This window comes from Dysidea avara, chromosome 2 (genome assembly GCF_963678975.1).
Source record: "Dysidea avara chromosome 2, odDysAvar1.4, whole genome shotgun sequence".
In the NCBI taxonomy this organism is placed as follows: Eukaryota; Metazoa; Porifera; class Demospongiae; order Dictyoceratida; family Dysideidae; genus Dysidea; species Dysidea avara.
Genome location: NC_089273.1, coordinates 33,926,039 through 33,938,655, shown reverse-complemented (window position 1 = coordinate 33,938,655; position 12,617 = coordinate 33,926,039). Strand labels below are relative to the sequence as shown.

The 12,617-nt window shown below is 35.6% G+C and overlaps 1 protein-coding gene across 1 annotated transcript in view; it reads left to right on the top strand.

Annotated features, from left to right (window-relative positions):
- Positions 1-12,042, top strand: part of LOC136247129 (hemicentin-1-like) — a 198,533-nt gene extending 186,491 nt beyond the window's left edge. The window contains exons 43-45 of the mRNA XM_066038753.1: positions 287-345; positions 4,336-4,787; positions 11,653-12,042. Coding sequence (XP_065894825.1) covers positions 287-345; positions 4,336-4,787; positions 11,653-11,845 — 704 coding nt within the window. The 3' untranslated portion in view covers positions 11,846-12,042. The remainder of the gene's footprint in view (positions 1-286; positions 346-4,335; positions 4,788-11,652) is intronic.
- The last annotated feature ends 575 nt before the right edge of the window (positions 12,043-12,617 follow it).

Below are 12,617 nucleotides of genomic sequence, written 5' to 3'. Positions count from 1 at the left end.
AAGACTAGAGAAGGAAATTGTATAATGTATTGTTTAGCCTCTGGTCATTCAACTGTAGTAGACTACAATCTGTATATTTTAATTTTACCATTAGTTCTTCTGTAAAGCTAATATTTTATTGTTTTATATTATATGCTAAATCCAACATTGAATACACTAAAGCTAACCTGTGAAAATATTATATGTCATGATGGCGACAACCTCTACTAGGCAATACTGTATTAGCTATCACATGAAAACTCTTGGTTTTGCATATGCTTTTATTTCAATAATTGTCCTCATACAGTTACTACAGCATCACTCCAGTTAAGACTCCTCTCTACTGGTAGCTGTACTGAATGGACTGTAAGTATTTTATCTTATGTAAATGCATTCCATGCAGCATGCAATTTTAGAGATGTACTAATAATGAATTTTCAGCTGCATTAATGTCTGATTTAGCTCTACCTTATGAATAAAGAGCCAATATTGATTATACCTGTACAACATTTGTATAGGGTACAGTAGATGAATAATACAAGTACAGATATACACTGAGTTGACAATTTAAAGTAATTAGTGTAATTAATCTGATGTAATTATTGTGTATGGAATGGAGAAACAAAATTAATATCATTAAGCGCAACTGCATTTGGTTACCATTTCACAATGCAGACGACAAGCAATTAGTAACATTTTGATGTATACAGTATACACATGATCCAACAAAGCTTATCTAGTTTACTTTACAATTACAGCATCAAGATTGCATGCACAGCAAGTTATTTAGCTTATCGTGTTGTGCTGTTCTATATTTCATAAATTAACAGCTACTGGTTTACTAAAGACCTGGGTAAGTATAATGCATCATGCAGCAGTATCCTTGTGCGCATTATATAGCTTTTTGTATTTCAACACTTTCTAGCATAGTTCATAGAGAAAGACTTTCATTTAATTTGTTTAGAAGGCTTTTAGTATGTGTCTGCCACCAATACTGTCTATATGTAAATGTTGCACTTTTTGCATGCATGAATTGCACTATTATTTTGCAATACAATAGGCTGGAAAACTTTTAAAAATACCAAAAGCATTCCTGAATAATTACTTTGGTAGTTTTCACAGTGTATACAGTATTAAAGATCAAGATGCTTTATCCATAATAAACAATCATCTATCTGCGCATGAAAAGCCTGTCTGACTATTCACTCTGACATCAGATGACTTGTTTAACCATCACAGGATTCAGTCCCAAACAAGAAATTTATAATCTATGGTAACAGTGTGGCATTCAACAGTAGTTTTTCTAAAACTTATAGCATATAAGGTGTAGAGGTTCACTGAAAACTTGAGGTGAAACTCTACAGCAACCAAGTCTTAACAGTTCTGTCAAAGAAGCACCAAGCTATTAATCACAAATTTCTGTCACTTGCCAACCACTGCAAGTATTAAGTTGGTTTTTCCTCCAACTCATTATGTGATACCTAAACCACACTGTAGTAGACTTTATGTATAATGCTGTTATTTTGTATTCTGCAGTGTTATAAGCCATTGCAGAGGGCAAGCTTGAGAGCTGTATTCCATTTTAAACCAAAGAAAAGTGATGATGTGCAACCAGAAAATAGTCTAAATAAAGTTTAAATCCATCCTCCTATTGCTTAATGTACACTAGTATATCTTAACAATAAAGTAGTGATTCATAAACAAGATATGAATGATGGTATTACAGAATAGCTAAGTGGGAAATTCCATACAATGACATGGTATAACAATTATTTTGTTCAATGCCACCAAAGTTCCACCAAGGTATATATGCTGTAACATCACCATTCATCTCTTGTTCCCTGCTTGGACCCTACTTCATTTTTAAATTAATAATATTAAGATATACTGGTTGTTGTCTTGTTTTAAGCACACTATGTGACTATGTGACTGTCCTATTAGAGTGAATGCTGTATTAGATTGTGTCAGTCAGCCTTCCACTTACTAAGGGGCATGCTGCTATTTTATATCTTTACTGTGCAGGAATTATAACACAGATAGACCCCGCATAATAAGGGTTGTGTTTAGGGACCCACCAATCATTCTTTTTATTTTTCCTATTATGCTCAAAATTATGTTCAACATTTGTGCTTTGGTTCCTATGTTTTGCTAATAAATTTGCACGGGTAAATAGTAAGTGGCCAAAGTAGAAACTATAAATCTTTGCTTGTCAAATACATTTCAGAGAAAAGATTGATATACTCTAATAGAAAAGCTAGCTGCCTGATAGTTCTATTATAATTACCGACTGTTCTATTAGAGTATATCAATTTTTTGTGATATGTATTTTGACAAGCAAGGATATGTGATATGGCACAAGTATCCTGCCAATTATGCTAGCATTATGCTCAATGCTTTCTGGCACCTATTATGCTCAAAATTATTCAAACAAATTTGGCAGGTTCTCAGGTGTGTTTGTCATAGTGATCAAGTAAACAAATTGTTAAAATGCATGGTCTCCGTGCTTGATCATTATTAGTCAACCAAGATCGTTAATGAGCAAGGTTTTGAACCTATCATGAAGTAACAGATATCTATCAACAATAGGCACTTTAAATAGGTTTGTAACAACTAAATATGCTTCTCAAGTAAAGTATTGATAGGAAAAATTGATTCTTCAAAAATATTACACCCTTATTGCATAAAGAAGACAACAATCAACTGATTTCAGATTAAATAAAAGTCAAGGGCACAGAGGGCACAATCGTGAAGGTACATGCGACTAGTGAGTTTGTTATTATGGTGTAAAATGGTTACTGTACACTGTTTTGTTTGGCCTATAGTCTTGCAAATGTAATCAGGCAGGTAGGCAAGTAACCAGCCCGCCAGTCAGTCTAACAAGCGAACTGGCATGCGCAGATGTAATAGGCATGCGTCTATTATGCCGGCATAATTTCGGGAATAATAGGTGGTTGAAAGAATTTGGGAATATTCCAGAATAATCGGATGAGTTCCAGGAATAATTTGTACGAAATTATAAGTTTTCCTTGTAGCCTGATGTAAAAATCTTTTGAAAACACCACTGAAACAGTGCAAGCATAAAAACGGTTGAAAAGATTGCGATACTATAATAGAGCAGTCACTCCTCTAATTGTGCAGTCAACTTTGAGTCCATAATTCTATTATAGCAGTCAGTTATATAAATTTGTAATTGATATGCTTATATCTGGCACTAATTTTGGGAATAATAGGTAGATGGAGAATAATTTTTGAGAATAATAGGTGAATAAAATAAGAACTTCCAGAAAGAATATCCGGCCACCTGTGAGTGTTTTCTTGTTTTAGCTGTAACATTCCATTCAGGTGATTTTTGTCATGAACATGTCTCTAGAATGATGTTTAAAGGCAGAATTTCAGGAAATGTGCATCACTTTTGGTGGTATCTCTACTTAAGCAGTACTACCATACTGTTTGATATGTTTTTAATAAACATTTTATGTATATGTGTGCCTGAATCATCTTCCTGAAATCTTGGTGCACCCTTTGCATAACTTGGCAATGTATATAGAACTAGGTATGGCCACACTGATTTAAAGTATGCTAGTCTTTAGGTGTTTGTCCTACACTGTATAATGTGGTTTGTAACTAGAGTTGGTATTGCTTTTCAAGGCTGCTGAATTTTTATATTTATTTTTTAATTCTTGACAAGATAAAATTAGAGCCACAAAAGTGAGCGCCTCTAAATCTGTACATTTGTGTGCATTTTAAGGCATCAAACAGCTAATAGCCAGTTCAATTCTATGTATTAAATAACATGTAAAACTGATGGTGTGCAGTATGCACAATAGGCAGGTACTACTGTGATTGATATCCACACATATCTGGTATATAATTATATCTGGAAGAAGTAACTGCTTTAACACATGCATTCAGCAGCAGCAATAGTAGTAGCAGCAGCAGTCCATTTGCATGTAATATCCAATATCTGGAAGTTTATTAATGGACTGGTTAGTGTCCCTGTTATTGCTGTGATTGGGTCATGGTTCTTGTATGCAGTTATAGTGAAGGCTGCAGGCTTTCTGTGACTTCAGCTTAAAGTCAAGAAATCATAGATATTAATTTTGTCCAAATAGCCTCATACAATAAGGGGAGCAGCTGACACTGTATTTGTGCTTGGCTATTCATGTTAACGGTCCTATTGCATGAAATAGAATTCATTGAATCATGCACAACTTACCAAATAACCACCATCATTAGTTGATGGGTGACAAGATAGCTTGTGACATAAACTATGGCAAATAGTGGTGATATTAATTTACTGGACAGCAATTATGCCATAATACAAATATTGCTTTTGGTGTATTGTATACATTTTAGGCTACTAACCGTCAATTAAAGCATAATGACATTAGTGAGATAATAATTCAAGAAATAAGGACACGATGCTCATGCAGATTTACTATGAGTGATATTGTGGATGGAGTATTTAGCTGTGAAGGATCCCAAGGAAAGATACTGAACTGTGTTGTGTACAGAGCAACCATAATGCTTTATAATTCGCATGTTACTGCAGAAGAGTTGTTGAATGAAACATACGTTTGGCTGCAGTCAAGGCCATCAATAATCATCGACGGAGTCCTTGTAAGTGTTGATCAAAATCCTACAAGCTTATTAGACTCAGATGAATGCCTTGCTTCTGACTTAGTCACAACAGAAAGTAACACTGTAGTTTCTGTTATAGTTGGATTGTCGGTCACAACAGCAATTTTACTACTGATTACAATCATAGTAATATTTGCTGTGTTATTTTGGTGGAGGCAGGGCAAGAGGTGAGAGTTTAAGTTTCAGCCATTAAGCAATATTATCTTGTACTATTTAAGTGCATTGGTGACTCTGATACAGCTAAATACTAATAATTACATATACTCTGCAACTTAACATTTGGTAAACTCTATAAGTTTTTTGACAATCTGACTTAAGAATAGCACTATAGCACTGTAGTTTTTTGACAATCTGACTCTATAAGTTTTTTGACCTTGACTTAAGAATAGCACTGTAGTTGTATGATGTGTGATACTGTAGCTGCTGTATTTGCATAATATGGGTATACAAATCATATTCATATATGTGTTTATTTAGTGTAGTCACTGACTGTCAAGTTATGTCATCTTTAATTGTGACCGGGCCTGCAAAAACAGGGCATGTGGGCACAAGCTACACCCCATTACTCTATAGGTCATATCTCAGTCCTGTAAAAGTATATTTCCATTCTGTAACTTGTGGCATCTATTAGCTATGCTGCTTAAAGAGTTTTGATACGGAAAATTTACGCCTCGATATGGTTTCGTTGGATGAAGAAGAAGACAAGCAACCTGATTGAAGATAAAAGAAAAGACAAGGCGCAGAGGGCACACACTCGTCGGAACCCCAAAAGGCACATCCCACCATCATGATGCCATATAAATGTTTACAAAGAGCTGAACATTGCAGTGCTATATCATAATGGTACAAAATTGTATGAGTAATGCAAGTGTAAAAAAAGTAGGCAAAAATCATATACCCACCTGCTGTATTATCACATGCCCAGTCACAATTTTTGATGATAATACATCTGAAATTGCCATATTTTTATATTTGCAGATGGGTTCTCCTGCATTTTAAGTAACAGGAATGATAATAATTTTCATCTTTTCTTAAAATTCAATAAGATATGCAGACATTCATGTATATGTATGTATTCTAATCTCCTGAAATGTTGAAACCATAGGTACTAAAACAATATTAAATAGACTACAGCGAAATGAAAGTTAATGCTAAAAAAAATTAATAATGGCTTTGTGCATTGTTAAAATAGATTAGCATTAACATCATTGCAGCCATTTCTTTGCCACCACCTTTGATTTAACAACTTTTTTCACCCAGCTAGCAGGCTTTTAAAGAACGTACCACTTTTTCACAGCTTGGCTGTTTTTGTGTGGATTTTAAGTAACAGAAATGATAAAGATTTTCATCTATTAAAATTTAATAAGATATGCAGACATTCACGTATATGTATGTATTCTAATCTCATGAAATCTTGAAGCCATAGGTACTAATATTAAATAGACTACAGCAAGGGGGGTGAAATACTTGAATTACATTGGCTAGTTATAAGTATCTAAATCCTGTAGATCCCTTGTTTATGTTTCAATAGATCCCTGTCTCTGGGATGATACAAAACACAGCAATTATGCACCTGTAACATTGGCAATGCATTAACGTTTAACTGGATAGCAAGTGTCGTTGTAAGTTACAGGGAGGTATATTGGGCTTGTTTCTACTAATAAACACTACTGTAACATCTGTCATGCCACAAGCAGCTGTGAAGGTAGCTGTGGTCTAAATAAGTTAAACATTGAAATGCAGGATACAAGGGAATTTTGAAACCCTCAAACCCTGTAGTGGTGTCCTCACTTTGTTTGCGCACCACAATACATGGCCTTTCAGGTTTCTAAATTGTGTAGAACTCTGTGTTTTGACGTCTAACTATTTCACAATAATTTTGGTGAAAATCTGGAATAGTATAATAGTGATGGATAATTGCTGCCAGCTTTAGCCAAAATACTTTTTTTGCTCCCACAGAGTTAATCACTAATAGCAATAGGTTTAGTTATACAGTGTAGTGCGTGCATCACTCTGTGTGCGTGTGTGCGTGTGTGTGTGTGCGTGCGTGTGTGTGTGTGCGTGTGCGAGAGAGAGCTTACCTGTGTCTGTAACTTTACTACACATTGTAGAGTGCTCTCACTGGCTGTTTAAACAATAAAATTGTTTTCTCCCATGGGTAGAAGTGCACACACACACACACACACACACACATGCACACACACACACACACACACACACACACACACACACACACACACACACACACACACACACACACACACACACACACACACACACATACACACATACACACACACATTCACACACAAACACACACACACACATGCATTCAATTTCCCAAGACGATTATGATAACCAGGTACGTGCCCTGCAGCTAGCCTAAACATTTTATACTGTATATCTCAATTTTGGGTTGATATACTGACTTTTAGATTAATTTGAATTCCCCACATTTCTCCTTATCTATAAAGATTATTATTGGAGACAGGATTAACTCTAATAGAGCACACAATTTTAGGAATTCTAATAGAACACATAGATCTTTGGTACACCTACATATGAAATCATAAGCGTTCTAAATATTTACTAATAAAACTAGAATTTTCATTTATAAGAAGTAGAAACTAAGTGAGCTGAATAGCCAAGATAGCAGCAACTTTGTGAGTCAGTTGATGTAAGGATCTGGTGTTAGATGTGAAGGCCCCTGGTCAAACCTTAGCAAAAAAAAGAATATAAAATGTAACTTTTGAAGCATCCATACAGTATCTCACAGATAGCTGGTGAAAATTGAATCCTATTTGCTGTGTGGCCTGCTCTACCTAGCGGACGGCTGTAATAATGCAAAAATAGTGTGTTTCACAGAAGGGACCATGGACCTATGCTTGCTTGAAAATGTTGCTTTCTTCCTGTCATTATACACGCAGTATGGCAAGCTGGCTTTCTTGGCCACATGACAAACTGTCATCTGTGTTAAACATGTTGCTGCATGCTGGCTTTCTTTGCTGCACCATACAAACGGCTGCCCAGAGAAATTAAGGGGCCCAGGGCAAAGAGTTAAAGTGGGGCCCCAGGGGTAAGGAGGTTTCCATTCTGAATCACAACTTCACCCAAGTTGTGCAAGTCAAAGACAAAAAAATAAAAAATAAAGGTCATTGCATGCTGACAATGACAATAGCTACAACTCACCAACCATATCTCCTTATTTATAGGGAATTAGTAAAACGCGGAATACGGAGTAACGGAATTGCGGAATAACGAATTAAGCAAAACTTATCTTTTGCAGATTGTACAATAGTTACATGCTCTATAGCAATCATACTTTATTTACACCTTGCAACAGCTCTGCATGGCACGCCTCGGCGATGGATAGCTAAACAGCAGCTGGGCGAACATTAAATGGGATGAGCGAGCACACAACCAATCACCCTAGAACGATCTACCTTCGCTAAACTTACTTATTTACACTCCTAGTTGATATAACTACAAAACGCCAAGACCTAGTTCTATTCTTAGGTTAAACTAGCTGCCCTTCATGTGCATACTACCGGATTTATTAGAGTCACACTAGAGTTCAGTAGGGAAGTCCAGTGGTTGTGTGTATTTAAATGGATTTCAAAACTCTTCAGGTTTGAATCAAGAGTGTAGCTAAGTAAAATTAGCGAAGGTAGATCGTGCTAGGGTGATTGGTTGTGTGCTCGTTCCATTTAATGCTCGCCGGCTGCTGTTCTATCCATCGCCGTGGTGCGCCATGCAGAGCTGTTGCAAGGTAAATAAAGCATAATTACTATAGAGCATATGATATTTGTACAATCTGCAAAAGATTAATTTTGCTTATTTCGTTATTCTGCAATTCCGTTATTCCGTATTCCGTGTTTTACTAATTCCCCTAAAGAACTTGCTACACTGCTCCTCTGAATAATACTGTGACTACTCTATTAGAGTATCTAGATCTGACTGCTCTATTAGAGTATATCGATCTTTTAAACAGGAATTCAAGGGGCCCTTCATGGGGCCTCCTGGGGCCCCTTTCAGGCTGAGGCCTGGGGCAAAATGCCTCAGTTGCCCCCCTGTGGGCGGCCCTGACCATACACCTTGATGTTGTGTCAATGTCTATGTTGATTTCTTGCACTTTTCCATTTATGTAACTCCAGACATTGTCTGGGAGAGTGTTTACACGTGGCCTTTCAAAAAAGTCATCTACACTATCAGAAAAATCAAAATTGACTTAGTATAGAAGGCAACAGTTTCTCTGTCTGTTTTCAGTACAATTGAAAATAGATCTTAGTAACTGATTCCAACTTGATTGATTCCTACTAAAACAACAGAATCTTTTAAAACTTTGATGCTAGTTATCACTTGAATTGTCTATAATACAACTGGGTATCATTGTGTGCTTGCATTACAAGAGGAGTCTTTGATTTCGTTACAGTGCAGTAAACTAACAGTGAGATAAGTGCTAGGCCTGAGCCTATGATGCTGCCTATTTTGTTTTTAAGCATTGCTCCAAAATTTCCATATTGTGTTCCAATTATGCCCTGTTGTGTTCCAAATACTGTATACTCTAAGAAATTGTATTTGAGTGCTCTACTGGAGTATCTAATATATAATTGAGCTATTTCAACAAACTCTGACTGTTGTGCTAGAGTATCATGATCTTCCCTTCTCAAATAGCCACAAATCTAAGCCTGTTATATCCCAACCTATGTCATACAAAGAGAGTCAGCTTCTCTGATACACAATGCACAAATACTGTATCAATTATGCTGGCATGATACTCAGTGCTTTTGCCTACCTATTAAAGGGACAGAATTCCAAGCCATACAATGCAAATTTACGTCCTGTAAAATATGTAATAACTTAAAAATGGCTAAGTTGTAGTGATTTCGTAACAGGACAATTGCAAACAAAGCAATGGCAATGGCATAAATTTATGCTGTTTTACTTGTACGGTATCTCTCTGCAGTTCACATTGTTGTTTGGTAGCAAAAGGAACTGCTCTATAAAGTTTTACTGCCACATCAGCCAGGCTCCAGCAGCTGGTACAACCTTGTAATGTTGTAATGATTCTATCACTGATAAAAACTTGTAGTAAACAAACCTGTTCAGTTAATTAACAGTCAACAGTAGGCTAGTGCTGCTGTCTCTTGTGGCAAAATTGTCAAAGGTTCCATGTCATTGCATTACCTTCAAGCATTTAGGCCATTTATAATCTTTTACTTGGCATAAATACTTTGTCTATACCTGTACTTCCACAAGTAGCAGGCTGTAAGGCAGTTGGAATTATTGTTCATTTCCCAAGCACAGATGCTCAGTAATTACATAAAACTGCATCAATCTCTTGTCACACTTGTGTGGTTTCAGAACTTGTATGGCATGGAATACTTTAAGTCCCTAATTATGTTTGCATCTAGTATGCTTGCATAATCGTGCAAGCCTAATTATGGTGTTTCTTACATAAAATTGAAAAAAATCATATGGTTTTAAAACAGGTTTTCTTTTTCTTCACTAAATTCATTTCTATCTGTTGTGAAAGTAGATAGACTTAATGTTTGTGATGCACTGATACCAATACTAGTATCAGTTTTGCACCATAATTTGGTGGTATTGGACTTGTATTGGTAAGCTATAAATGCCCAATACCAACCGATGCTTTGAATAATGTGATTTTAATCATAGTTTGCCATACATTATTCTCAATAGTAGGAGTGCAATTAATCCCAAATCGCACAGCTTGTTTCTGTAATTGCACTCTAAAGTAGCCAATAAAATAGCAGAATCACAAAAGCTTTTAAAAGTGCAACAAAAATAATAAATAAGCTGACAATAGAAGCCTTTTAAGTGCAACAAATGTAGACATTTTGTGTAGCCAATCAAAACTGCTGATATGTGCCAATAAGTGCAACAATAATAATGTCCTTTTAAGTGCAACGATAAATGACGTGATAAAAAGAAGGATGATGCAATCACCTGGTAGAAGTTAATGGCCACATAGAACTGGATAGATGTGTCCTACAAACCACGAAGGGTGGTCACTATGTGATTAGTAGGCAATCACACACATTTTCATGCAATTATGGAATAATTGTACTCGTAACAGCCAAAATTGCACTCAAATGTGTGTATACTAATCACTTTTAAAGATGGTAATATATACATCAGCTAACAGAGTTGAGAAAGGATTGATCTAAGCCATGAGTTCTTTGAAAGAAGCAATTATTAGCACAGTGCACGTGGAAATGGCGATGAGCCATGAAATCAGATTCATTTAAGCTGCGAAAACCAGCAAACTGTAGTTAAACTGTTTCTTGTGAATAATGCCTGTATAACAATGTAGCTATCAGTATCAAATTGGTATCAGCCATTTTTGTCTTGAATGTATTGGTATAGGATTGGTAGTGAAGAAGTGGTTTTAGTGAATCACTACTTTCTGCATCTGCTAAACCTATCTATCAATCGCTAGATTCCCTTGTTCATGACAAATATGATGGTTTAATTATAATCACCTTAAAGCCTATAGCTACTTCATCAAAGGTTTTGCTTGACTGTATGGTACTGTAGTTGATACAACTACTATACAGTCAAGTTAGGTGTATAATGAAGAATTTAATACAAATGGTATGTAAGCACAGTAAATAACCATAATCCACAGGTAATACAACTTTAAAGCCATATGTCAAACAGTATGGTAACACTGTTTAAGTAGGGATCCCCCCAAAAAATGACGTGCTCCGCCTAAAATGCTGCCTTCAAAAATCATCCTAGAGACATATTAGCTGAAGCTAAAATTTTAGCACAGCTTTCCTTTAACTTGTAAATCAAAGTGTTGCTATGAAAAAGTTTTAAAATCCTATTATTAAACAGTTGAACTTCACAGATCAGTCCACATAATATTATACATCTGTATACTTACTTTGTAATCAGTCACATTCATAGATTTTAATAAGCTACTGCAACTGCAGAACTGTTAATTTCATGAACCATTCTAATAATAGTTGTTGCAATTTTAAGCTTATGTTTTACATCATGTAGTAAAGAGAAGAAGAAAGATGACCCTAATATGCTCAACAGTGATCTTCCATTAGAAGATTACATTGATATTATTAGTGATCCTCCACAAGGTGATGCAGTATCTTACCATATTTATGAAGAGCTGTTAACTGAAGAAGACTACCAACACTTTGCACAGCCTAATGAAATATATCTACAGACTTTAAGTGACTAAGGAAATTTCTCAAGTACTGTAAAACTCAAACATTGCTAATGCGATTGCCATTAAACATACATTACCTTAATGCCTTTTTACTTGATTATTTAATAATAGCAATAGTGGAGTATAATAATTTATGTGTCACAGTAGGAATGTAATGTGTACTTCATGATGTTTTGTTACTAAAATATATTTCTGAATAATGTTGCAAATGAGAATACTTGAAATCCCTTCAATGTGTGTTTCTCAACATCCTTACCTGGCTGCCACATTTGATTGAAACATGTGCTTTATTTCTCACATAGAAATATTGTTCTAAAAGGCACAAGAATGTTAAACTTTATTAGATGGAATCTTTACAATTGTACACAGAATATCAAACGTATGGCTTTTATCACCATGGTCCGTGCTACCCTAGAATATGCATCATCAGTATGAAGCCCACACGTTCAGAACACTATTCGTTCTATAGAAATGGTACAAAGATGAGGTGCTCGATAGTTAACATCTAACTATGATTGCACTGTTAAAAAGGGTGTTTGTAAAATACCTTTTGGGGTGCTATAGCTGCCATTTACACCAAACTCCTCTGAGGGTGTTCTGTTACCCCCACAGGTTCAATTACACCCATGGGGTGTAGAAAATATTTTAAAAGAAACTGGAAATGGACTATTTTCTGTATTATACAGCCAATCAAATTTTCACAAACAATAGAATATACAAGAAACATGGATATAATTATACATTTGGTATCATCAATTCTTCCTATCTCTTACGGTTTTTTCAA